The sequence below is a fragment of the Procambarus clarkii genome, chromosome 24, assembly GCF_040958095.1.
Source record: "Procambarus clarkii isolate CNS0578487 chromosome 24, FALCON_Pclarkii_2.0, whole genome shotgun sequence".
Classification (NCBI taxonomy): Eukaryota; Metazoa; Arthropoda; class Malacostraca; order Decapoda; family Cambaridae; genus Procambarus; species Procambarus clarkii.
This window is the reverse complement of record NC_091173.1, coordinates 11,016,627-11,043,783: the sequence shown is the minus strand read 5'-3', so window position 1 is coordinate 11,043,783 and position 27,157 is coordinate 11,016,627. Positions and strand designations below refer to the sequence as shown.

Sequence of the window (27,157 nt, the reverse complement as noted above, 5' to 3'; positions counted from 1 at the left end):
GTGGAGGCTGCCACGACGTGTCCGTGCACGTGGAGGCTGCCACGACGTGTCCGTGCACGTGGAGGCTGCCACAACGTGTCCATGCACGTGGAGGCTGCCACAACGTGTCCGTGCACGTGGAGGCTGCCACAACGTGTCCGTGCACGTGGAGGCTGCCACCACATCACCCGTCTCAGGACAAACTTTTCCGATTGGTCAGTTCTCCAGCTGAGCCGGCAAGGTGATTGACTCAACAATTAAGAGTAAAAACGTTTTGCCTTCCCTGTGTCGGGCCACAGGTGAACTATATCAACATCCTTAATAACTTCTCAAGAACACCTTCCTGGTGTTCTAATTCTAATTATCAGAACAAACCACGAAGGCATTACGACACTATAGTACTTGATGTACTTACAAAGTTACTGTAAGAACCTTTATGACAGTAATTTAAGACATACGTACATATGGTGCTTAGTGGTTATGTAGTGTGAGATGAACAGCTGGAAAATCTGTTGACAAACTCCATGGAAACCAGATCCCCATTTTAGATTTCATAACGAGTCGTTGGTTGTCGCAATAGGAGCCAATCCTACTTAATGAGGGGGGCATGGGTTCGACACCCCCTCCCCCACAACGTCTATGACACGCCCAATAAAACAAAATTACTATGGCAAGCTATGCAGTTCTAGCCATAAGCATCTGGTCATCAATCTCAACATAGATTATGCCTCCCATATTATATAATTGATTATAAACTCCCATGTTATATAACAAATTATATCAGGAGTACTTGCAGGGTTCACAATAAGTGTCAGAGTCCCGCATGTTATCCATGGTGTATGGACCTTATGTCCGAGGATTCGAGCCCGAGTGATCACAAGGTCAAGACGGGTTGAGGAAGGTCAACAGGTGCCCCCCAAAACCACTTTTTTCCTTTAAGCTGGATATCGCGGCGGCGCCGACGGCCAGCCAAGGTCAGACCTATCTCAACAATTTTGGTATGAACCTCAGCGTGTTTAACCCCCCCCCCCAGTGTGATTCTTGTTCCTCTATTGTTACTCTTACCTATTTATGTAAACATGTACTCCCCTATTTGTGCTTCCGGGAGTTGAGCTCTGGCTCTTTGGTCCCGCCTCTCACCTGTCAATCACACGGACACTGTGTGTATGTGTTTACAATTTCATGTGCCTGCAGAATCGAGCTATTAGCTCTTGGACCCTGCCTTTCTAACTAATTTATTTTTCTTCCACTATGTCTACTCATATATTTCTAACACACACATATATCCTCAAGAAGCAGCCCGTAGCAGCTGTCTAACTCCCAAGTACCTATTTAATGCTAGGTGAACAGGTGCATTAGGTTGATAGAAAATCTGCCCATTTGTTTCTGCCTCCGCCGGGGGTCGACTCCCCGGAGCCTAGGACTACGAATCCCGAGCGCTGTCCACTCAGCCGTCAGGCCCCTAACACGCATGCGTGTGACCGTGCCATTTTTTACTGAACAAGTGTCAACCATAATCACTATTGACAATAAAAGTGCCACCAACACTGGTAAAACAATGCGGCTAAAGATGCATCTAGCGCCACTATTAGTACGCGATCAATTTAGAAACGTTGCCAGGGGAAACGGAGAAGTTGTCGTACAATACCTGGCTGCCAGGGCGGCCGGTGGGATGGAAGAGCAGGGGGGGGGGGGAACTATGCTATTTAATGCCCACTCTTGCTAGTAACAGCACGTGACCCTGACCATCTCCATCTCTCTTCCTCTCCCCCTCCATCTCTCTCTCTCTCTCTCCCTCCCTCCTTATCTGAACACACACAAGAAGCCTCTAGTTTCGTATTGTGAGGTTGATTAGATAAAGCTGTGTGACCTTCAATAGTGCCTCAGATTGGTTTAATTGCTAAAGAGTTCCAGGTGGCGGTAATGACACATGTTGGGGGCCTCGCTACTAGCTTGACTAGGAATATATAATAGCTACATTCTCCGCCAGTAACCTCTGACCATCAGCATCTCGCCTTCACCACCAGGTGAGTACAACTAGGTGAGCACCAGACCAACAACAACTACCAATAAGTGACAATAACAACTGAACAATAGGTGTTGCTGCTGTTCACTTGTTGGACAGATGTTACTTCTCCTCTTGATTCTCAGGTGTTTCCGTTGTTGTTCAGTCAGTTGTTACAGTTTGAGAATCTCTCATGTGCCTGGACACACACACACACACACACACACACACACACACACACACACACACACACACACACACCGAGGTTTGCAACGAGACTCGTCCCAGAGCTACGAGGGATGGGGTATGAGGAGCGCCTGAGGGAACTGTACCTTACGACACTAGAAAGAAGAAGGGAGAGGGGGGACATGATAGGAACGTATAAGATACTCAGAGGGATTGACAGAGTGGACATAGACGAAATGTTCACACGGAATAGTAACAGAACGAGGGGACATGGATGGAAGCTTGAAACTCAGATGAGTCACAGAGATGTTAGGAAGTTTTCTTTTAGCGTGAGAGTAGTGGGAAAATGGAATGCACTTCAGGAACAGGTTGTGGAAGCAAATACTATTCATAATTTTAAAACCAGGTATGATAGGGATATGGGACAGGAGTCATTGCTGTAAACAACCGATGCTCGAAAGGCGGGATCCAAGAGTCAATGCTCGATCCTGCAGACACAACTAGGTGAGTACACAAACATATATTTTATATATATATATATATATATATATATATATATATATATATATATATATATATATATATATATATATATATATATATTAGTGCTTTATATGCGCTATATGGACAGCGAATTCACTTGAAAGTAAGGCATTATAATTACTAGAATTAGGCTGGGATATCGTTCCCTATGACAGGTAACGGATATTTGGAAGATATTCTGATACTCTACACAAAGTTTGCTAGTGCAGGCTAGTACACGGGACTCTCCTCCCATGTCTAATCTTTAATTCCACGGGGCAACTAACCATCCTGTCAGATGGGGATATACTAGATGATCTCCCTATATGCTAGGCTTGATGACATCAATTAAATGATGTTATTTAGTATTATGGACACTAATGATTTTTTAGCCCTTATGTTGCACGTCAATAGGTGATGCTGGGAGGGAGGGAGGGAAGGGGGGGGGGATACATAGTAGCATGGACAATATTGACACCTCCCCCCCCCCCCTCCTGCGTCACCACTCAAAACCCAGACGTCCAAAATATCCTGCCCAGATTAGCCGCCTTATATATAGCTGGGCCTCAAAGCCTTCCCTCCTCCTCTTCTACTCATATACCCCCTTTTCTTCTCACTCCTCATTCCCTTCCTCTTTATTACTAAAGTCCCTCCCTTCATCTCTCTCCTTTTCAATTTCAGAAACGCTGCGGCTTTAGGCTATTATTTGTTTACACATCGGAGCCTAGTCATAGGTAATCATGATATATTCTGCAAATACCACGCCCGTAAGAGAAATGGTAAACGAAGAGACAGGAAGAAAAGGAACTGACAGAGGAAGCTCAAACATAGGGACAAACATTTGCAAACAAGAAATGATTTTTTTTGGTGAGGTTGAGAAGTGACCGGCGTCAGCTGAGGGCCTGAGACGCTATGGTGCTGTCAGCTCTACTTCCTAGCTGTGAGCCCTGGGGGAGGGCAGGGCGGTTCTTGTATTTCAACCATACGGGATGGTAACCTGTGAGAGTGAGTGAGAGTGAGAGAGAGTGAAGGGTGGTGGTGGACGAGAGAATCGACAGCCACAACCAGCCTACATTTAAAACATGTTCTCCCAAGAGAATAGAAGCGTGTAAAATAATGTCACCAGACCCCACTACCACAAAGTTGGCTCAAGCTTCACCATACCTTTCCCCAATACGAATGACCTAAAAGTTCACACCCAATTAAAATACTAATAATAAACTCGATTCACGAATACAATTTTCCCCGGCGAAGCCTCATGCGAGTTGATGTGGTTCTACCTCAGCCTACTTTAATCTTTTTCCTAATCAGGTCTTCATGCCATTATATTAATTTTTTTCCTCAAAATACATTAACATATTTTTTGGCACAGACTGTTGTGAGCGTGTCATGTGATCCCCAGCCGCAAAAGCTGTCACCTGTGCCAACAAAATTCCTATGACTTTTGAGTGTGAAAAATATCATTCATGATCTTAGCAGCCTCATCATATCGTTGAGAACATCTTGGCTGGTATTAATGGGGTCTTCGTGGGATCAATACCATTTTGATGGTGTTGATAACGAATTATATTAACTTGCTGTTAGTGTCAATAACTTCTTGCAAGTGTCGATATCCATCTGGTAGGATCAATAACATCCTGGTAGTGTCAATAGAATCCTGGTAGGTCAACAACCAGGTAGTTGTAGGTAGGCAGGATGTGTCAACCTCCAGGAAGTGTCATTACCCACCTGGTAGTGTCAACCATCTCCTGGTAGTGTCAATAGCCACCCAGCAGTTTAAACCGCCTGATCGTGTCAATAACCTCCTGTAAATGACAATTCAATAATTGTGACAGATCCCTAATAGCGCAGTGGTCGGCGCTGTCGGCTCACATCTCAGTGGTTCCCACATGCGATTTTTGGGCAAAGTGAGACGCTACGATAAATTTCCTTTCGCCTGATACCTCTGTTCACCTAACAGTAAATAGGTACCTGGGAAATAGTCTACTGTTGTGGGATGCATCTTGTGGGATTGTCAGTCTCCGGCTGAAGGAAAAAAACGACCAGGCTGATTAACAGGCTTTCTGTCCCAGAGAATGGGAAATCAATAACCTGAAGGGGGAAAAGCGCCAAGCCATTACGATTATATAGCACTTGGAAGGGGTCAGGACAAGGATTTGGGATGGGACGGGGGAAAGGAATGGTGCCCAACCACTTTGGGACGGTCGGGGGATTGAACGCCGACCTGCATGAAGCCAGATCGTCGCTCTATACCATGCAGCCCAAGTGGTTGGGGATCAATAACTGGAAATGTTAAAGTTGTTTTGGGAGTTTAGGCCTAAAACGCAGTACTGTAACTTGTGTGTGTGTATATTCACCGAATTGTGCTTGCGGGGGTTGAGCTCTGCTCTTTCGGCCCGCCTCTCAACTGTCAATCAATGAACTGTTACCAAGTCTTTTTTTACACACACACACACACACACACACACACACACACACACACACACACACACACACACACACACACACACACACACTGGAAAAGGTTCAAAGGTTTGCCACCAGACTAGTACCCGAGCTAAGAGGTATGAGCTACGAGGAGAGACTACGGGAATTAAACCTCACTTCGCTGGAAGACAGAAGAGTTAGGGGGGACATGATCACCACATTCAAGATTCTGAAGGGGATTGATAGGGTAGATAAAGACAGTCTATTTAACACAAGGAGAACACGCACAAGGGGACACAGGTGGAAACTGAGTGCCCAAATGAGCCACAGAGATATTAGAAAGAACTTTTTTAGTGTCAGAGTGGTTGACAAATGGAATGCATTAGGAAGTGATGTGGTGGAGGCTGACTCCATACACAGTTTCAAGTGTAGATATGACAGAGCCCGATAGGCTCATGAATCTGTACACCTGTTGATTGACGGTTGAGAGGCGGGACCAAAGAGCCAGAGCTCAACCCCCGCAAACACAACTAGGTGAGTACAACTAGGTGAGTACACACACACACACACACACACGAAGCAGCCCATAGGAGCTGTCTAATTCCCAGGTACCTTTTTACTGCTAGGTAACAGGGGGACATCATGGTGAAAAAAACTTTGCTCATCTGTTTCTCACCGGCGCTGGGAATCGAACCCCGGACCACAGGACTACGTATCAAGCGTGCTGTCCACTCAGCTACCAGACCCCATTGTGTGTGTGTGTGTGCTCGTGTTGGTGTTCCCTCCGTTGTTACCGTGACTGGTAGGGCTCCACGAGGCGGTAAAGGCAGGACTCGCTCCCCTAAACCGTTAGCAGCCTTTAATTTTGAAACTCGGCGGGAAAGTGTCAATAACCTCCCCTCGGCGTAGAGTCCCCTCAGCGCTACTCTCCCCTCACCACAACCCGAGAGTAGGCCTCGTAGGCACCAGCAGCGGAAGCAGAGGGTGAAGCAGGGGAGGGAGAAGCAGGGGAGGGAGGAGCAGCGTCGGTTGGTGAACACCGTAAGGCAGGAGAATAACATGATGCATATTTAAACGTCGCCTGCTGAGCGGCCGGCCTGCTATCTTGGCCCGCCTCTGACGTCATCACTGACGTCACTCTCGGTTGCCAGTCACCGCTAGATAACCTCTCCTACGGTCGAATGTGTGTGATATATATATATATATATATTATATATATATATATATATATATATATATATATATATATAAAAGGTGTGTTCAAAGGTATGCCACCAGACTAGTACCTGAGCTGAGGGGCATGAGCTATGGATTAGAGGTTACGGGAAGTCAATCTCACAACGCTGGAAGACAGAAGAGTTAGGGGAGACATGATCACCACATATAAGATTCTCTGAGGAAATGATATGATAGATAAAGGCAGATTGTTTAAAATAGGTGGTACATGCACAAGGGGAACCAGATGGAAACCGAGTACCCAAATGAGTCAGAGACATTAGAAATAATTTTTTTTTATTCAGAGTAGTTAACAAATGAAAGCACAAGGCACCAATGTGGTGGAAGCAGACTCCATACAGTTTCAATTATAAATATGATACACACCGGTTGATTGACAGTTGAGAGGCGGGATCAAAGAGCCGAAGCTCAACTCACGCAGGCACAATTAGACGAGTAAAATTAGATGGCCACATACACACACTTATTCACACAAGATAAGAAACTTAGATGATTGTCATGCCCTTCAAGAAGACCTGGACAAAATAAGTGTATGGAGCACTACTTGGCAAATATAATTTAATGTGAATAAATGTCAAGTTATGGAATGTGGAATAAGAGAACAGATCCCCCACACAACCTATAAATCATGTGAGAAATCTTTAAAGAATTCTGTTAAAGAAAGAGATCTAAGGGTGGTGATAGAAAACTATCACCTGAGGACCAAATAAAGAACAGCGTGAGAGAAGCCTATGCTACACTTTCTAATTTCATAATTGCCTTTAAATACATGGACGGCGAAATATTACAGAAATTGTTCACGACTTTTGTTAGACCAAAGGACTCGCTGTGAGTTGGACCACTCACAGGATGGGCATGGGGTCCACTACCACTCACAGGACGGGCTTGGGGTCCACTACCACTCACAGGATGGGTATGGGGTCCACTACCACTCACAGGATGGGCATGGGGTCCACTACCACTCACAGGATGGGCATGGGGTCCACTACCACTCACAGGGCGGGCTTGGGGTCCACTACCACTCACAGGGCGGGCTTGGGGTCCACTACCACTCACAGGAAGGGCATGGGGTCCACTACCACTCACAGGACGGGCTTGGGGTCCACTACCACTCACAGGATGGGCATGGGGTCCACTACCACTCACAGGGCGGGCTTGGGGTCCACTACCACTCACAGGATGGGCATGGGGTCCACTACCACTCACAGGATGGGCATGGGGTCCACTACCACTCACAGGGCGGGCTTGGGGTCCACTACCACTCACAGGATGGGCATGGGGTCCACTACCACTCACAGGACGGGCTTGGGGTCCACTACCACTCACAGGATGGGCATGGGGTCCCCTACCACTCACAAGGCGGGCTTGGGGTCCACTACCACTCACAGGACGGGCATGGGGTCCACTACCACTCACAGGACGGGCTTGGGGTCCACTACCACTCACAGGATGGGCATGGGGTCCACTACCACTCACAGGACGGGCTTGGGGTCCACTACCACTCACAGGACGGGCTTGGGGTCCACTACCACTCACAGGATGGGCATGGGGTCCACCACCACTCACAGGATGGGCATGGGGTCCACCACCACTCACAGGATGGGCATGGGGTCCACTACCACTCACAGGATGGGCTTGGGGTCCACTACCACTCACAGGATGGGCATGGGGTGCAAAATAAATGAACTCAACTAAAAGTAATCACTCTGCCTTCCTGCCCAAGTGAGGAGCGTGGTGAGGCGAGCAGCAATACTGATGACAGGTGAGGCTACAGCCACGTTGTTGGTGCCCCCCCCACCCCCCTCACCTGGGGAGGTGCATGCCTCACCCGACACACATGGGACATGAAGAAAGGGAAGATTAGGATGGGGGAAAGAGAGGAAGGAAAAATGGAAAAGGGATATTTATATGTGTGTGTATTTACGGATATATGAAATACAAAAAATCAATTGTCAAGAGAGTGAGAGAGAGAGAGAGAGAGAGAGAGAGAGAGAGAGAGAGAGAGAGAGAGAGAGAGAGAGAAAGATCATGTCTATCCTGTATTTACTATTTGTGCCTGCACAATCAAGCTATTAGCTCTTGGACCCCGCCTTTCTAACCATATTTTTCCTCTACTGTGTCTACTACACATATTTTTAACACACACATCCCCCAGGATGTGTGTGTTAGACAGTCCGCAGCAGCTGTCTAACTCCCAGGTACCTATTTACTGCTAGGTGAACAGAGGCATCAGGGGTGAAAGAAACTGTGCCCATTACGGCATCTGCCTTGCCCTGTCTTTAAGGATGTGTATATGTGAGAATATTTTATATTATATATATATATATGCAAACAAGCCTGAATGGTCCCCAGGACTATATACAACTGAAAACTCACTTTCATTTCTCAGTCATTTCTGGGGTGTGTGTTTTCAGTTATATATATATATATATATATATATATATATATATATATATATATATATATATATATTATAATGTCGTACCTAGTAGCCAGAATGCACTTCTATGCCTACTATGCAAGGCCCAATTTGCCTTATAGGCCAAGTTTTCATGAATTAATTGTTTTTCGACTACCTAACCTAACCTAACTTTTTCGGCTACCTAACCTAACCTCACCTACAAAGATAGGTTAGGTTAAGTAGGGTTGGTTAGGTTCGGTCATATATCTACGTTAATTTTAACTCCAATAAAAAAAATTGACCTCATACATAATGAAATGGGTAGCTTTATCATTTCATAAGAAAAAAAAATTAGAGAAAATATAATAATTCAGGAAAACTTGGCTTATTAGGCAAATCGGGCCTTGCATAGTAGGCTGAGAAGTGAGTTCTGGCTACTAGGTACGACATATATATATATATATATATATATATATATTTATATATATTTATATATATATATATATATATATATATATATATATATATATATATATATATATCGTACCTAGTAGCCAGAACGCACTTCTCAGCCTACTATGCAAGGCCCGATTTGCCTAATAAGCCAAGTTTTACTGAATTAATATATTTTCTATAATTTTTTTCTTATGAAATGATAAAGCTACCCATTTCATTATGTATGAGGTCAATTTTTTTTATTGGAGTTAAAATTAACGTAGATATATGACCGAACCTAACCAACCCTACCTAACCTAACCTAACCAATCTTTATAGGTTAGGTTAGGTAGGTTAGGTAGTCGAAAAAATTTTAATTCATGAAAACTTGGCTTATTAGGCAAATCGGGCCTTGCATAGTAGGCTGAGAAGTGCGTTCTGGCTACTAGGTACGACATGTATATATATATATATATATATATATGTCGTACCTAGTAGCCAGAACTCACTTCTCAGCCTACTATGCAAGGCCCGATTTTCCTAATAAGCCAAGTTTTACTGAATTAATATATTTTCTCTAATTTTTTTCTTATGAAATGATAAATCTAGCCATTTCATTATGTATGAGGTCAATTTTTTTTATTGGAGTTAAAATTAACGTAGATATATGACCGAACCTAACCAACACTACCTAACCTAACCTAACCTATCTTTATAGGTTAGGTTAGGTTAGGTAGCCGAAAACGTTAGGTTAGGTTAGGTAGGTTAGGTAGTCGAAAAAACATTAATTCATGAAAACTAGGCTTATTAGGCAAATCGGGCCTTGCATAGTAGGCTGAGAAGTGAGTTCTGGCTACTAGGTACTATATATATATATATATATATATATATGTCGTACCTAATAGCCAGAACGCACTTCTCAGCCTACTATGCAAGGCCCAATTTGCCTAATAAGCCAAGTTTTCATGAATTAATTGTTTTTCGACTACCTAACCTACCTAACCTAACCTAACCTAACTTTTTTGGCTACCTAACCTAACCTAACCTATAAAGATAAGTTAGGTTAGGTTAGGTAGGGTTGGTTAGGTTCGGTCATATATCTACGTTAATTTTAACTCCAATAAAAAAAAATTGACCTCATACATAATGAAATGGGTAGCTTTATCATTTCATAAGGAAAAAATTAGAGAAAATATATTAATTCAGGAAAACTTGGCTTATTAGTCAAATCGGGCCTTGCATAGTAGGCCGAAAACTGCATTCTGGCTACTAGGTACGACATATATATATATATATATATATATATATATATATATATATATATATATATTAGTATATTTTGGTAGCAGTCTTTCCTGTAGACATATATTATTAAATATGACCGAAAAAGTAAGATTAATAATTCTAACACGAATTTTCTCAATCTTTCGTACATTTCGCTTCACTGTTGGAGGTAAATCAAAAATCAATTCTCCAAAATTCATTTTTATTTCTAGTCTGACGCGACACGAGCGCGTTTCGTAAAACTTATTACATTTTCAAAGACTTTAGTTCACAAATACACAACTGAATAGAACTTACGCATCTCCGATTTTATATCTACATTTGAGTGAGGTGGAAGGGGTGATGTGGCATTAACACAAGACAGAACAAAATGTGGTCCCCAGGAATGGTCCTGGGGACCATTCAGGCTTGTTCGCATTTGTGTTCCTCACGTGTGCCCCAAAGAATGAGGTGATTTGGTGAAATGCTATGCCCAAGATTACCATCCGAGTTGCCGTCGGGGAAGTGGCTCAAATAGCCTCGGCTATCACTTCCTTTTGACGGCCGTGATGGTCAAGCGGATTAAGGCGCCCTGTAGTTACCAGTTGCGTTGCTTCTGGGAGTATGGGTTCGAGTCACTTCTGGGGTGTGAGTTTTCATTCATATATATATATATGTATATATATATATATATATATATATATATATATATATATATATATATATATATATATATATATATATATATATATGTCGTACCTAGTAGCCAGAACTCACTTCTAAGCCTACTATGCAAGGCCCGATTTGCCTAATAAACCAAGTTTTCCTGAATTAATATATTTTCTATAATATTTTTCTTATGAAATGATAAAGCTGCCCTTTTCACTATGTATGAGGTCAATTTTTTTTTATTGGAGTTAAAATTAACGTAGATATATGACCGAACCTAACCAACCCTACCTAACCTAACCTAACCTATCTTTATAGGTAAGGTTAGGTTAGGTAGCCAAAAAAAGCTAGGTTAGGTTAGGTTAGGTAGGTTAGGTAGACGAAAAAACATTAATTCATGAAAACTTGGCTTATTAGGCAAATCGGGCCTTGCATAGTAGGCTGAGAAGTGAGTTCTGGCTACTAGGTACGACATATATATATGTCGTACCTAGTAGCCAGAACGTACTTCTCAGCCTACTATGCAAGGCCCGTTTTGCCTAATAAGCCAAGTTTTCATGAATTAATTGCTTTTCGACTACCTAACCTACCTAACCTAACCTAACCTAACTTTTTCGGCTACCTAACCTAACCTATAAAGATAGGTTATGTTAGGTTAGGTTAGGTAGGGTTGGTTAGGTTCGGTCATATATCTACGTTAATTTTAACTCCAATAAAAAAAATTGACCTCTTACATAATGAAATGGGTTGCTTTATCATTTCATAAGAAAAATATTAGAGAAAATATATTTATTCATGAAAACTTGGCTTATTAGGCAAATCGGGCCTTGCATTGTAGGCTGAAAAGTGAGTTCTGGCTACTAGGTACGACATATATATATATTATATAATTAGGCCAACCGCACTTCTTGGCCTAGTATGCATGGTCCGACGTGCCTAACAGGCAGAACGATTTTCGTTATTTTTAAATAATTCATTACAGATTTGTTCTTTTTTTACCAATAATGCATTATAGTAGCAACGTGAATTACTGACTAAAGTTATGATTGGTTTGGTCAAATTTCTCATTCCACAAGGAAAAACAATATTGGAAAAATATATCATTTCATGAAAATTCGGCTTTTTAGGCAACTTGGCCTAAACAGCATTTTACAGGTACAACATTTATACATATGTATAATCAATAATCGACGACGGAGGAGGAAATCGCTGTCACGTTTATCTTATTTATAGGGCATGTTATCGTGCCGCTGGCAGCTCGGCGGTGTTGCCACCCGAGCTATTTCTTGCCTCCTGTGGCATTAGTCACCAGCTATACACGGCTGGCGCTCAGAGAAAGATGTATATCTACACACATACACACACACACACACACACACACACACACACACACACACACACACACACATACAAATACACACCGTGCGCTTTCCTGTTAATTCTACGAGTGACTGTATGATGAAGTGATGTGCAGAGTTTGTGCTGGATCTGGCTACACTGTCGCGCGTCACAGGATTTTTGGCGGGACAATTGAAGATAAATATTTAGGTATACCTCTTCCAGCAGCAGAGGAGGAGGAAGAGGAGGAGGAAGAGGAGAAGGAAGAGGAGCAAGAGGAGGAGGAGGAAGAGGAGGCAGAGGAAGGAGGAGGGTGAAAGACAAGACAATGGAATCGGTAAATGGAGATGCAGAGGATGAGAGAGAAAGAGGCGGAAGTGGAGAAAAACAGGGAAGGGAAGTGGAAGATCAAATATGGGTCGAACAAAAGGGGGGAACCTGCTTAAGACCAATCAAGGTGAAGAAATCGTGCACGTGGGGGCGCGCGTCGCTGGGAGGGCGCCCCTCCAATAGCAACTCCTATAGATAGGCGACCTATCCCCCAACATATTACAGTATACTGCCCATGATTTGGTATTGTTGACATTTAGCCTTACCTATTCCGGTGGTCGAGGGCTGGTTTACGGGGGAGCTGGGGAGTGGGGGGCTGGTTTACGGGGGAGCTGGGGAGTGGGGGGCTGGTTTACGGGGGAGCTGGGGAGTGGGGGGCTGGTTTACGGGGGAGCTGGGGAGTGGGGGGGCTGGTTTACGGGGGAGCTGGGGAGTGGGGGGCTGGTTTACGGGGGAGCTGGGGAGTGGGGGGCTGGTTTACGGGGGAGCTGGGGAGTGGGGGGGCTGGTTTACGGGGGAGCTGGGGAGTGGGGGGCTGGTTTACGGGGGAGCTGGGGAGTGGGGGGGCTGGTTTACGGGGGAGCTGGGGAGTGGGGGGGCTGGTTTACGGGGGAGCTGGGGAGTGGGGGGCTGGTTTACGGGGGAGCTGGGGAGTGGGGGGGCTGGTTTACGGGGGAGCTGGGGAGTGGGGGGCTGGTTTACGGGGGAGCTGGGGAGTGGGGGGGCTGGTTTACGGGGGGACTGGGGTCATCTTAATGAAGAGTGATGGTGAAGATAAATGGTGATAGTGATAGTATGACAGACAGACAGACAGGAGACTCACCAAACATCTCCCCGTTGCTGGCGTACTCGGACACAAGGTAGATCATGTTCTTGGACTCCATCACCTGCAGACAGACAGACACACAGGCTCGTTATGCAATAATGTTTCAACTCCTCGCTAATGAATTATTCATTCACAGGTACATTGCAGTAATAAACAAATAAAATGATAATTTTAATAGGCACGAAAGGAAAAATTATATATATATATATATATATATATATATATATATATATATATATATATATATATATATATATATATATATATATATATATATATATATATATGTCGTACCTAGTAGCCAGAACTCACTTTTCAGCCTACAGTGCAAGGCCCGATTTGCCTAATAAGCCAAGTTTTCATGAATTAATATATTTTCTCTAATTTTTTTCTTATGAAATGATAAAGCTACCCATTTCATTATGTAAGAGGTCAATTTTTTTTATTGGAGTTAAAATTAACATAGATATATGACCGAACCTAACCAACCCTACCTAACCTAACCTAACCTATCTTTATAGGTTAGGTTAGGTTAGGTAGCCGAAAAAGTTAGGTTAGGTTAGGTTGGTTAGGTAGTCGAAAAGCAATTAATTCATGAAAACTTGGCTTATTAGGCAAATCGGGCCTTGCATAGTAGGCTCAGAAGTGAGTTCTGGCTACTAGGTACGACATATATATATATATATATATATATATATTGGTGTATACTGACAGTAGGTTTTTATTTATAAATGTTTCACTGAGTATGACTGCATATTCTGTATTGATTATTTTCTTGTTTAGGGCTTCTATCCCTCTGACTAGTGCTCTTGCATCTTGATGTAACTGGAAGAGGATTTCTCCAAAAGTCATCTTCGTTCGAGGTAAACTAAAATAAATAACTGTAGAATGTATTATACTTATTATAAATTTACAGGACGTTTCGAGCCTACATGGTTCATTCTCAAGTGAGAATGAAGGTTAGGTTATGTACCTCACCTTCATTACAGAGGTCAGGTAAATAATACAAAGTGAGGAGTACATCGTAAAGGAAGAAAAGGGCATAAATGGGGGGGACGGATAGGGGACGTAAATAGGGATGAACAAAATAAAAAATAAAGAGGTACAAAGCACATACAAAGATTAATCAGGTGTAGTGGCATGTTGGGCAGTGTCTTCTATGTTGGCATCTTCATGTTCCGGTCTTGTTCATACTCTCATGGTGGGTAGAGTGAGTAGTTCTGTAATTTGGGTAGTTAGGTGGGTTTATTTTTTGTGTGTATTTTTTCAATAATTTGTAATCTTCTTACAACTTGGATTTTGTCTATTATACAAGTGTTTTTATTCAACATTTCTCTTGTTAGGGTGATGTCATGGACTTGTCTCGTGTGATTATTTGGGGCACCGGATTGAAGATGACAGGTCAAACGCCTCGTCAGCTTGGTCGACGTCATACCTATGTACTTAGATTTGAAGGCTACATCCTTCGTGGGGGCCCTGACGGCTGAGTGGACAGCGCTCGTGGTTTGTAGTCCCAAGGGTCCGGGTTTGATGCTATGCATGCTAGTGGCTGTACAAGAATGTAAGAACTCTTGTATATATAAATAAATACAATTAATAAAGGTGTATATTATATATAAATATATTATATATATACTACGCTTGACTGCTGTAAAGGGTTCTCCGTCGGCTTCGGGCTGTTTTTAATGATGAGGTCGGTATTTTTTTTTTTTTTTATAGAATATGATCTGGTCTACGTTTTGGTTAGGAGTTGTGTTTTTTTTACTCCTTTACGGATTATTTCTTTCATTATTCGTTCTCCTTTTTAATGTTCACTGTGCATGGTTGATTTGTAATATAATTTTATTGGAGGTATTGTGGTTTCTGTTCTTGGTTCAGGATTGTACCATCGGTCGAGGTGTCGTCTTATAGCGGTGTTTATTTCCGTGTTGTTATATTCACTGTTCACCAAGACCTGAGTTATTCTTTCAAATTCCCTACTCACGTTGTTCCATTCAGAGCAGTGGGTAAGGGCTCGATGAATATAAGCGCTGAGAACACTGGCTTTGTATCTTTGGGGGCACTCACTCTTACCGTTCTGGCATAATCCCATGTTAGTGGGCTTGGTATATACGTTGGTGCTTAAAGAGGTTCCTGTTTTGGTTATTAGTACATCCAAGAATGGCAGACTGTTATTTTCACTATTTTCATGTGTAAATCGGAGTACTGACTCTCTCTAGATGGCTTTTTAGATCAATTAGTTCATCTGAGTCTTTTACGACGAATATGTCATCTACATAACGACAGTGTACAATTGTTTTTGCTTACTACTGAAGACTCTTTCTTCGATGGTTCCCATGTAAAGATTTGTAAATAACACTCCTGGGGGGAAGCCTATTGCTACTCCGTCTATTTGTAGATATAGTAGATATATATGTCTCCTTGCGGACTGATGAAAAGAGGTTCCTTTGTACATGCCTCGAGAAGACTCTTCAAGTATGGCTTGGGTATGTCTAATTTGGGGGTGCTCTCGTCACTGTATACTCTGTCCAGTATCATTTCTATGGTGGTGTCGACTGGGACGTTGGTAAATAGGGATTCGACGTCCAGGGAAGCAATGATTCCATCGGGCTGTATAGTCTTGAATAGTTCTAGGAAATCTGCTGATGATTGTAGACTATAGTTGCTTGGAATGTATCGAGTTAGGAGTTCGTTAAGTCTTTTTGCCAGGTGATAGGTTGGAGTTTGGCTGACTATTGGGCGTAGTGGGTTACCTGGTTTGTGTGTCTTTACATTGCCATATCCTAAGCCATAGTCGCGTTGGAGTTTAGCGAAATGAACAGTACCTCTCTGCGTTGATTGCGGTAATAGTAGTTCTTACAAGCCACGCCACACCCGCGCTGCTACACACACTCACACCCATCTCACACCCACTCGTCCCAGCCACACCCTTACTTACCCATTCCCGACTCTCCTGCCCCAGCTAAATCCGCCTACCCACGTTGGGCCTTCTCCTGTCACAGCCGCATCCAGACACAGGAGACTACATCCCCCCTACCCTTCACACTGCCCCAGCCACACCCCCACCTACCCCCCCCCCCTCACACTACCCCAGCCACACCCCCACCTACCCCCCCTCACACTGCCCCAGCCACACCCCCACCTACCCCCCCCCTCACACTGCCCCAGCAACACCCCCACCTACCCCCCCCCCTCACACTGCCCCAGCCACACCCCCACCTACCCCCCCCCCCCTCACACTACCCCAGCCACACCCCCACCTACCCCCCCTCACACTGCCCCAGCCACACCCCCACCTACCCCCCCCCCTCACACTGCCCCAGCCACACCCCCACCTACCCCCCCCCCTCACACTACCCCAGCCACACCCCCACCTACCCCCCCTCACACTGCCCCAGCCACACCCCCACCTACCCCCCCCCCCTCACACTGCCCCAGCCACACCCCCACCTACCCCCCCCCCTCACACTGCCCCAGCCACACCCCCACAGAGCACTCACCTGGTAGAGCTTGATGATGTGAGGATGGTCGAGAGTCTTCAAGACCTTGACTTCCCGGTGGACCTTCTGGAGGTTAGCAGAGTCCAGCTGTGACTTGTCAATGATCTTAATGGCCACCTGCGAGGGAGAGACAACCTGTCAGTATGCCACCTGGGGGAGGGACGGCTGACACCTGGGGGGACGGCTGACACTGGGGGGGGGGGAGAGAAGGGTGACACTTGTGAGGCACGCCTGGTGTCACAAGCATGCAGACACGAGCTCATTGCATGTGAGCAATGGCCTCGTGCATATCTTGCAAGTCGTAGACACCACGGGAACCTCTCGTACCTCTCTCTCTCTCTCTCTCTCTCTCTCTCTCTCTCTCTCTCTCTCTCTGAAAATGTAACATTACCAAGCACTGAATAACCTGTTAACTATGAGAGAGACAACCTCTATTTCACACTTATCTTCATGAGCATCGCAGGAAAAGGGGAAGAGGTTAAAATACATGCTGATACTTGTCTAAATATAGCAATAGGATCAAGCCCGGCTGGCCTACGACACTCCCACACCCCACACTCTCCATCATGCATGCGTGTAAAGGTTGGGGAAATACAAGTCTACGGGATAAACATCAAGAAAATATATAAACCTGGATATGAATTGAAAACATAATTTAATCTTGCTGGATTACAAAAATTGGAAATTCTCAGGTGAGAGAGAGAGAGAGAGAGAGAGAGAGAGAGAGAGAGAGAGAGAGAGAGAGAGAGAGAGCGAGAGAGAGAGAGCGAGAGAGAGAGAGCGAGAGAGAGAGAGCGAGAGAGAGAGAGCGAGAGAGAGAGAGCGAGAGAGAGAGAGCGAGAGAGAGAGAGCGAGAGAGAGAGAGCGAGAGAGAGACCGAGAGAGAGAGAGAGCGAGAGAGAGTGAGAGAGAGAGAGTGAGAGAGAGCGAGAGAGAGCGAGAGAGAGACCGAGAGAGAGAGAGAGCTCGAAAGAGAGAGAGCGAGAGAGAGCGAGAGAGTGAGAGAGAGCGAGCGAGAGCGAAGAAATATAGAGGGGAAGGGTGCAGGGCAGTGCGCGCACGAGCGCTCCTACACAGTTTCTTATTTATTTTTAAGCCATTCTCCTCCATACCAAATGTCATAGACAACAGATAATTATACCTTCCCTTTGTTGTGGGGATTGGCACAGAGGCACGTGGCCGTTTGTAAACACTGATGACGTCAGTCTTGTGACGTCACCACCCCCCCCCCTCTTGTTTATGGCACTGAATTCCGTGTAAAATCTGTCTGACAAGACTACACTGTAGGCCCAATTGCATGGCTTTGGGGGGGGGGAGGGATTAAAACGTTGTTGTTATTTGTTTAAGTTGTTCGAATGATGATGTTTTTAGATTCAGCTACTCGGAACGAAAAGTTGCAAGTAGCACGGGCTATGGCGAGCCCGTAGGTAGATAGAAAGGTTGTACTGCTTATATACCAGCTGGCTGACGCTAAGGGCATGCCGGAACCACTCAGTACTCATCAATTCTTACAGTTGCATTAGAATTAAATGGCAGAAACTTTGCAAGAATGAACCCCAGAGACGAACGAAGCTCTTTTGATCCCTTCACACATTTTCCCTCAGTGTTTCGTTTGCTTCTCCATTTACGTTTAAAATGCAAATTAAATAACAGGTATTATATTTTATTTTAAATACAAAATATATATATTTATGAGATTACTGCAAAACTTTTTTTATGGTTTTGATTTTAAATACAAAATATAATGCATAATACATTTAATATGTCGTGGAGTCTACTTGTTCTCTCACTCTAACTTTAGAAACCGGCTGTGGCACTGTAGGCCTACCCGGCTGTGCCACTGTAGGCCTACCCGGCTGTGCCACTGTAGGCCTACCCGGCTGTGCCACTGTAGGCCTACCCGGCTGTGCCACTGTAGGCCTACCCGGCTGTGCCACTGTAGGCCTACCCGGCTGTGCCACTGTAGGCCTACCCGGCTGTACCACTGTAGGCCTACATTTTACAAATGTACCAGCTAAGGTAAAAAAAAGGTATTCTTGTAAAAAAACAAATGCAAGACTGAACATCTCAGCCTCCATATTTGCCATTGGTAATGCTGTCTTGGCAACACTGACACTAAGTTTACACCACGAGTTTACACTCACGACCTGTATACCCGAGCCATGAGCGGTAGACATGGTATACCTTCCCATATCATCCAAATTGTTAAAATAGATTTACAACAAAAATTAACAAAATGTAGATTAAAAACGGTTATAAAAGATATGATGCTTTAAACTCTATTTTCAGTCCCACAAGCTCCCTATTTATTACAAATTACAATATTTCCCTCACCTATTATACCCTCTCACTATTTCACCCCCCCCCCCCCCCCTCCTCTCTCCCTCCCTCTCTCCCCCTCCCCCTCCCTCCCTCTCTCCCTCTCTCCCCCCCCTCCCTCTCCCCCCCTCCCTCTCTCCCTCTCTCCCTCCCTCTCCCCCTCCCTCCCTCTCCCCCTCTCTCCCTCTCTCCCTCCCTCCCTCTCTCCCTCCCTCCCTCCCTCCCTCTCTCCCTCCCTCCCTCTCTCCCTCCCTCCCTCCCTCCCTCCCTCCCTCCCTCCCTCCCTCCCTCTCTCCCCCTCCCTCCCTCTCCCCCCCCTCCCTCTCTCTACCCTCTCCTCACAACACACACCTGGACCACAGCTCCCGGCCCCTCCTCCCCCAGCAGAGGGGTGGCAGGTATACATGCCTCTCCGAGGGAAGCAATACAAGGCTAAGCAGCGTCAGCGGTGCCCTCTTAACAATCCAATTACTCTCCCTCCCTCACAACTCTCACACACTCAGTCGTAACCCTCATCTCTCCCCCCCCCACCCCACACCCCACCACCCCTTCCTATCCTATCTCTCTCTTACTTCTTCCTTCCCCATCTATCCCCTCCCTTCCCTGTTAATTCCTCCCAGTCCCTCCTCCTCCATCTCCCCCCCCTTCCTTCCCCTTTCCCTCTCCCCCTCCCACAGACATGAGGCTATGCCCCCCCTACCCTCAGCCACCCTCACCAAGACCAAACCACTGTAACATATCGTTAATCTATCATCCAGTCCTTCCATGAGTACCACTATGCTCATTACTCAACCACTGAGCTGCTGAGCAAGCACTGATAGGTAGGCATCGTAAGGTGAGGACACAAGCTACAACAGGCCATAACTACCAAACAAGGCAATAGACAAGAGAGCGAGGGGGAGGTCTCACCTTGCAAGGAGTCGTGTACACAGTAGCCGGAATAAGCCCCACGTAACATCACTAGACAATACAACGGTCATTTATAAGAGGGAAACCAATCTATCGCAGTGAGTGCTTGTGAGGGGACACGATGCCAGAAATAATAACTTAGTCTGCCCTTGTATATATATCGAACTCACAATAGTAACTAGCGAACAACACCTGTATGCCGGTGTGGCCTCTCCTACAGGCGTATGGTGATGGTGGTGATGAGGCTCCCGGACGTTAAATATATTGTGATGCGGATGGTGACGGAACTCTGGACTCGGGGGGGGGGAAGAAGAATGGTGATGAGTTTTAGTGATGATCAGGAGGGAGGTAATTTCTCTGAGACTTCTCTCCGGTGTTCTGTAATGCACAGAATTAGTCTTGAGGACGCAATCTCCTACCACTGGTACGGGGAGGGGGGAGGAGTTCGCCTTCCCTCGGTTGTTCACCTAGTTGTTCACCTAGCTGTTCACCTAGTTGTTCGGTGATGGGAGCAGGGCTGCCCTTCCCTCGGTGATGGGCAATAGTGTCCTACGCGACAGTGTGGCGAGAGGTGTGTGAGACAGGCTTCAAGGCATCACTGAGGCTGGTGTGTGTGTTCTTCACTTGTGTGTGTTCACCTCCTCCCCCCAACACCTGTCCTAGATGGGTATATCGTCCTGCTTCTTAAGGAGACACCCCGGTGTAGGTGTAGGCCCTGGTGTAGGCTGGAACACCCAGGCTCCCAGCAAGACAGTCTGGCCTTGGGTATACTCGTAAACCATCTCTTGAAATCCTCGAGGACTCTCGAGAAGACTTCGAGATGATCTCTATATACTGAGATCTAAATCTATCTAAAAAAAAATTTATCTAAATCTATCGAGATAGAATTAAAGATACTGACCTGGAGATTGATTGACTTATTGTTTTCAAGTGTACACACACACACACACACTTGTTAAGTAATGTTAATGACCGAACTACGGGATCGAATCCTACATGGCAATGGTCGCAGATGATGCAAAACTAATGAGAAGCGTCGAGAGAGGTGATTCAAAATTCATCCAAGATGCCTTAGACAAAAGTTGGTTCAGAAAATGGCTAATAGATTTCAACGCCAGCAAATGTACTGTAATGAAAATGGGAACAAGAGGCCAGAAGGACGGTACATAAGGAAGAAAAACTATCTTCCTGAACTGACCTACACTAGCTAAAGTTGGAACATTATCAAGGAACCAAAATAACGAGCCATTCAGATAACTGTACACCACCTACGTGAGACCAGTTGTAGAGTATGCAGCCCCCATTGTGGCGCCCCACCCTCAAAAACCATAGAAAGAAACTTGAAAAGGAGAGAGATATGTTTACAAAGGATTTCCAAAGAACAAGATGGGATGGATGGAAATTTGAGAAACAAATAGGCCATAAAGATGTTACTCCTTTAGTGTTCAAAAAGTATCAAAATGTAATTAACTAAACGAGCAGGAAGAAAAAACCCAAAGGAGATATGATGACAATATACACGATACTGAAGAGATTTAAAATGTTCCCGACGAAATGGAGCAAAAGAACCCAATCAGAATAAATTGTCAAGCACACTTCCGTCGAAATAAACATCAGAGCGTGGGCCTCACACACATGGGGTGCAGGGTTCGAGACCCACACAGCTGGTCGGGGATTGAACCCCGACCTGCATGAAGCAAGACCGTCGCTCTACCGTCCAGCCCAAGTGGTTGGGCAGAACACAGGTACGAAAGACTTGTGCAGTTATAATTTGTATTGTAGATATCGGCAAGAACTAAAATATTGCTAAACTGTCACCAGTAGAGGTCTCCCTCGTTGTCCTGACAACCAGGACCTTCCTGGCTCCACCGTACAAGTCAAATGTTCACGTCTATAAACAAATCCACAAGGGCCGTGACGAGGATTCGAACCTACGTCCGAGATCATCCCGGACGCTGCCTTAACCGACTGATTAAGGCAGCGGAGCCCCAACCTCAAAAACCATAGAAAGAAACTTGAAAAGGAGAGAGAGATGTTTACAATGGATTTCCAAAGATGCTGCCTTAACCGACTGATTAAGGCAGCGTCTGGGATGATCTCGGACGTAGGTTCGAATCCTCGTTACGACCCTTGTGGATTTGTTCATTTTATGCATCAGGCTATTGTGATTCTGTGTGTAATTCACGTCAATACTCGAAGTCGTACTCTGGACATCCCTCAACCCCAAAATTTATTCAGGAAAATGTTATACATTTAGACAAAACAATAATTACGGACTAGCTATACACTCTGAGGCAGCTGCCAGGAGTATGACTGGGATCATCTGACAGTTTCTAATCGATGTGACTGGATGGATTGGCAGAAAAGTAGCTGACTGGTCCGCGAACTGGCGGGATGTTGTTGTTATTGTTGTTTCAGATTTAGCTATTCAGAAGGAAGTGTCCATGTAGCACGGGCTATGGTGAGCCCGTAATGGCGGGAATCTATCGGATTGGTAAACGAGTTTACTTTTCTCTTGTGTGAAGACTCATTCACGAGTCAACCCCCCCCCCCCCCCGCCTTTTGCAATCCTCTTTTTCACGCTAAGGACGGGAGCCACCTGAACCCCCAGGGAGGTGGGTAAATACTTACCACTTAGCTCACCCTTGCTGCCCACCCTTTCCCTATTGTACTCACTAATCGTTACTACCACCCACCTACTTCCCCCCCCCCCTCCGTTACGACCTACTTCAAAAAAAAAATCCCCCCCCCCCGTCAAACTGTGATTAATCCTGAGAACCAACGATTATATTCCCAAATAATCCATACAAATTATCCAGACTCAAGTGAGGAGCGGGGATTAGAGGAGAAGGAAGATTACAGAGAAAAGGGCGCGGATTACTGGTTGGAGGGTGATTTACCAAACAGGCGGAGAAAGAATATAAGAGAAGATTACACGTTAGAATTACAGGCCCTCTCCAAGTTGTTCTTGCTGGGCAGAGGAGCTACGGCTCTGGGGTTCCGCCTCTCAAACTTTAATCGACTGACGGATAGGGGCGGATCACAAGAGGAAGGTGTGGTTTACTGAGGGGGTAGGGGGAAATAGGTATTAATAGTGGGAAATTTGGGGGGAAGAGATGATGGGGAGAGGTTTACAAGGGAGAGGATTACAGCAAGGAGTGATATCAAGGGAGAGGATTACAGCAAGGAGTGATATCAAGGAGAGGATTACAGCAAGGAGTGATATCAAGGGAGAGGATTACAGCAAGGAGTGATATCAAGGGAGAGGATTACAGCAAGGAGTGATATCAAGGGAGAGGATTACAGCAAGGAGTGATATCAAGGGAGAGGATTACAGCAAGAGGAGCGATACCAAGGAGCCTTCGACACTAAACATGAGTACATAATATATGATAGTTTCTCAATTGACTCCGGAGGTTGAGGCGCCATTACCCGCCCGGGACGACAACATGGCGGCTGACACCAGCACGCCGTCAGTAAGCACCCCACAAAGTCTGGCCCTTCTGCTCTTCCCAACTGGTAATTCAGGCCGTGACGCGTGTACACACTGCAGCTGTAGATAAGTCATACCTCGACCCAGTAGTCCAGCCGAGCGGCCATGATCTCTATCTTTGAGGTCGGGGGGTACTTGAGAGCGGATATATAATGCTAGATAACATCAATATCTCACGTAAGAGCCCACAATTGATACTCATTAATATCGTAACTTAATCGCAGCTCAGTCGATTAAGGCAGTGTCTGGGATGCTCCCGGACGCAGGTTCGAATCCTCGTCACGGCCCTTATGGATTTGTTCATTAATATGTATGTGGGATAGGCCTTCTGCAGTTACTTCCATTCTTATGTTTTAATACCAAATTTATACCCATTAATTCATGTTCTGTCATAGCTTTGTCACCTCAAGTTATATATCGCTGTATCATCGATAGATACAGCGATAGCAGGAGACTCGACATCAGCGAGGCACTACACATCAAAAAGTCAACATCAGCAACCAACAGCCAGTTAACGCATAACTATATTCTACCCACTTCAAGACCCCGAACCAACATAGAAGCAGCAAGAGAAAGTATGGGCCAATAGCCCTTCTGTAGTTACTTCTATTCTTATGTTTTCATACCCAATTTATATCCATTTATTAGTGTTCTGTCACCTCACCCAAAACTATTGTGCCATATCACCTCACCCAAAACAAATAAAAGCATGATGTATGTTATGTTTAAACTAAGTCTTTGAAAATGTAAGAAGCCTTACGAAACGCTTTTAGGCGTCAGACCAAAAATAAAAATGTAAAAAATGAATTTTGGAGAGTTAATTTTTCCAATTACCCTCGACAGTGAAGAAAAACGTAAGAAATATTGAGAAGATTCGTGTTAGAATGATTAATCTTACCCTTTCGGTCATATTCAACAACATACATTTACAAGAAAGACTGCTACCAAAATATACTTATATATTACACCCACACACACACACACACCCAACAGTGTTCTGGACAAAGGGTGCGGGTACTTGTAGACAAAGAACAAAAATCATTAACCAGAAACTGTGGTGATGACCGTCGCCGCCCTCCTCCGCCTCACTTGCCTCAATAATCACAGAACCAACCGTGATGACCTCCAGACCAGCGGGTTCTTAATTGTTGTTTTAGATTTAGCTACTCAGACCGAAATGTCCATGTAGCACGGGCTATGGTGAGCCCGTAAATGGGGTTCTTAACCGGGGGGGGGGGGGTGGAGTAGTTTTACCCCCCCAGAGGTCACGGGAACCGAATATTGGGGGAGGGAGGGGGCGTGAGACTCGCTAAACAGTTTAAAAACAAGGTTGTTAGGTTATAATTAGCGATTACCGTTATCGATACTAATTAGTGTTGTTCCGTCCTGAGCTCATGAAGTGTTGCTGGTACGTCGTTGATCTGGTGGTGGTGATTACTAGTCTGGTGGAGGGGGGGGGGGCTGGGGCATACTGGGTAATCCACTTTGGGGGACTATCAGTAAATGGGCTGATAGGTTATAGATAGATAGGAACGTCTGGGCTACAGGTTCGGTACAAGACTAGTCCCCGAACAAGGGGGAAGGTGGGGGGGGGGGCAGGGGTTGCCAAACGGTGTGATATGGCTGAAGGAGCAACACCTCACCAGGTGGGAAGGAAGCATGGTTGGAATCTACAGGAAAGATTTGATAGACACAGTTACTTTAGCGAAATGAAACATAAGTATATGAATTTCCAGATGATGCTTAACTGATAATTAACAATACAAATTAAGGACAACTGCACCAAACTGCAGGAGGACTTGGATAAACTGCATTTCAAGTGGCAATTAGAGTTCAATACTAGCAGGTGCAAAGTAATGGAGAGAAGTGTCAATGGTTAAGAATGCAGGTGAAAATGTATATAGGGAGAAAATTCTTCCTTGAGTCGGCGAAAAAAATCCAAGACAGCAAATTTAAGCTTTAGCTTAAGGTACACACATGGATGAAGTCAATCCTATATGAAAGGTCGACATCAGAACTGTCCTCTGGAGCTTGAGCAAGAAGTCATTTAAGACATCTTACACATACGAGGCCTGTGTAAGACTTCTTAAGAATGCAAATTATGTTTATCACTGTTGACCAGACCACACACTAGGAAGTGAAGGGACGACGACGTTTCGGTCCGTCCTGGATCATTCTCAAGTCGATTGTCGATCACAATCGACTTGAGAATGATCCAGGACGGACCGAAACGTCGTCGTCCCTTCACTTTCTAGTGTGTGGTCTGGTCAACATACTTCAGCCACGTTATTGTGACTCCTCGCCTGCATATATGTATCACTATACATAAGGTGATATATACTCATGGCTCCAAGTTTGATTAAGGCAGTATTTATATTCCTCATTTTCCCCGAGAGACCCAACCAAATCCGCAAGGCGGGGAGTTTGTGGGTACTGGACACGTGAGGCAATGTTCCCCACCCCCCCCCCTCACACAGCCTGACCACAGGGGTTACTGTGTACACTCCAGTTACGCAAAGAAGCGTAAGGCTTAACACAGCGCCTGAATTTGTAGCTTCGTGGCAGTTTTACATCTTGCTGCAGATAAAGCAAACTTTGTCAACAAATAAAGCACCTCATGCGTAGGTCTGTGTTTATGCCCCTCATAATAAAGAAATGTTGCGTCGGTCTGCGTCTCGGTATACACAAACATGACGCAAAAATTTTGTTTATGCTGATAAATAATTTGTCTTAAATTAATACAATTATATACACAATGTCGTATCATACCCGACGCCTCACCCGCGTGCATGCGTGCGTGTATTTACTATTAGTGCCTGCAGAATCGAGTTATTAAGCTCTTGGACCCCGCTTTTCTAACCAGTGTATATTTTTTCCTCTGTTATGTCCACTATATATATTTCTCTAACACACGCACATATCCCCAGGATAGAGCCTGTAGCAGCTGTCTAACTCCCAGGTACCTATTTACTGCTAGGTAAACAGGGACACCAGGGTGAAAGAGAAACTGCCCATTTGCTTTTGCCTCGGCCGGGAATCAAACTCAGGTCCTTAAGACTACGACCCCTTTCAGTTAACCGCGGGGCCGTGTGTGCTCGCGTGCCTGTAAATTTAAAATACTTTAATATTTGCAGTCTGCCTTTAAACTCTTATATATCAAGCACTGAAAAACCTATAAATTTTTTCCCTCCGAACAGTCGTAAAAAAACTACTCCACCCAGGAATACTATTTACCGCCTTCCTACGGAGCCTCGCCGCGCCCGCCCAAACATAAAACAAACCTACACTGAAAATCATTCCCTGCGGGTACATTATAAAC

At 44.9% G+C, this 27,157-nt stretch overlaps 1 protein-coding gene across 5 annotated transcripts in view; it reads right to left on the bottom strand.

The window, feature by feature from the left end:
* The window catches only part of LOC123761724 (serine/threonine-protein kinase SIK2), a 161,382-nt gene that overhangs the window by 60,652 nt on the left and 73,573 nt on the right, over window positions 1-27,157 (bottom strand). For all 5 annotated transcript variants that reach the window (XM_069330613.1, XM_069330615.1, XM_069330611.1 and 2 more), the window contains 2 exons: window positions 17,118-17,234; window positions 13,615-13,678 (listed from right to left, as the gene is read on the bottom strand). In XM_069330613.1, the coding sequence (XP_069186714.1) occupies window positions 13,615-13,678; window positions 17,118-17,234 (181 nt within the window). The remainder of the gene's footprint in view (window positions 1-13,614; window positions 13,679-17,117; window positions 17,235-27,157) is intronic.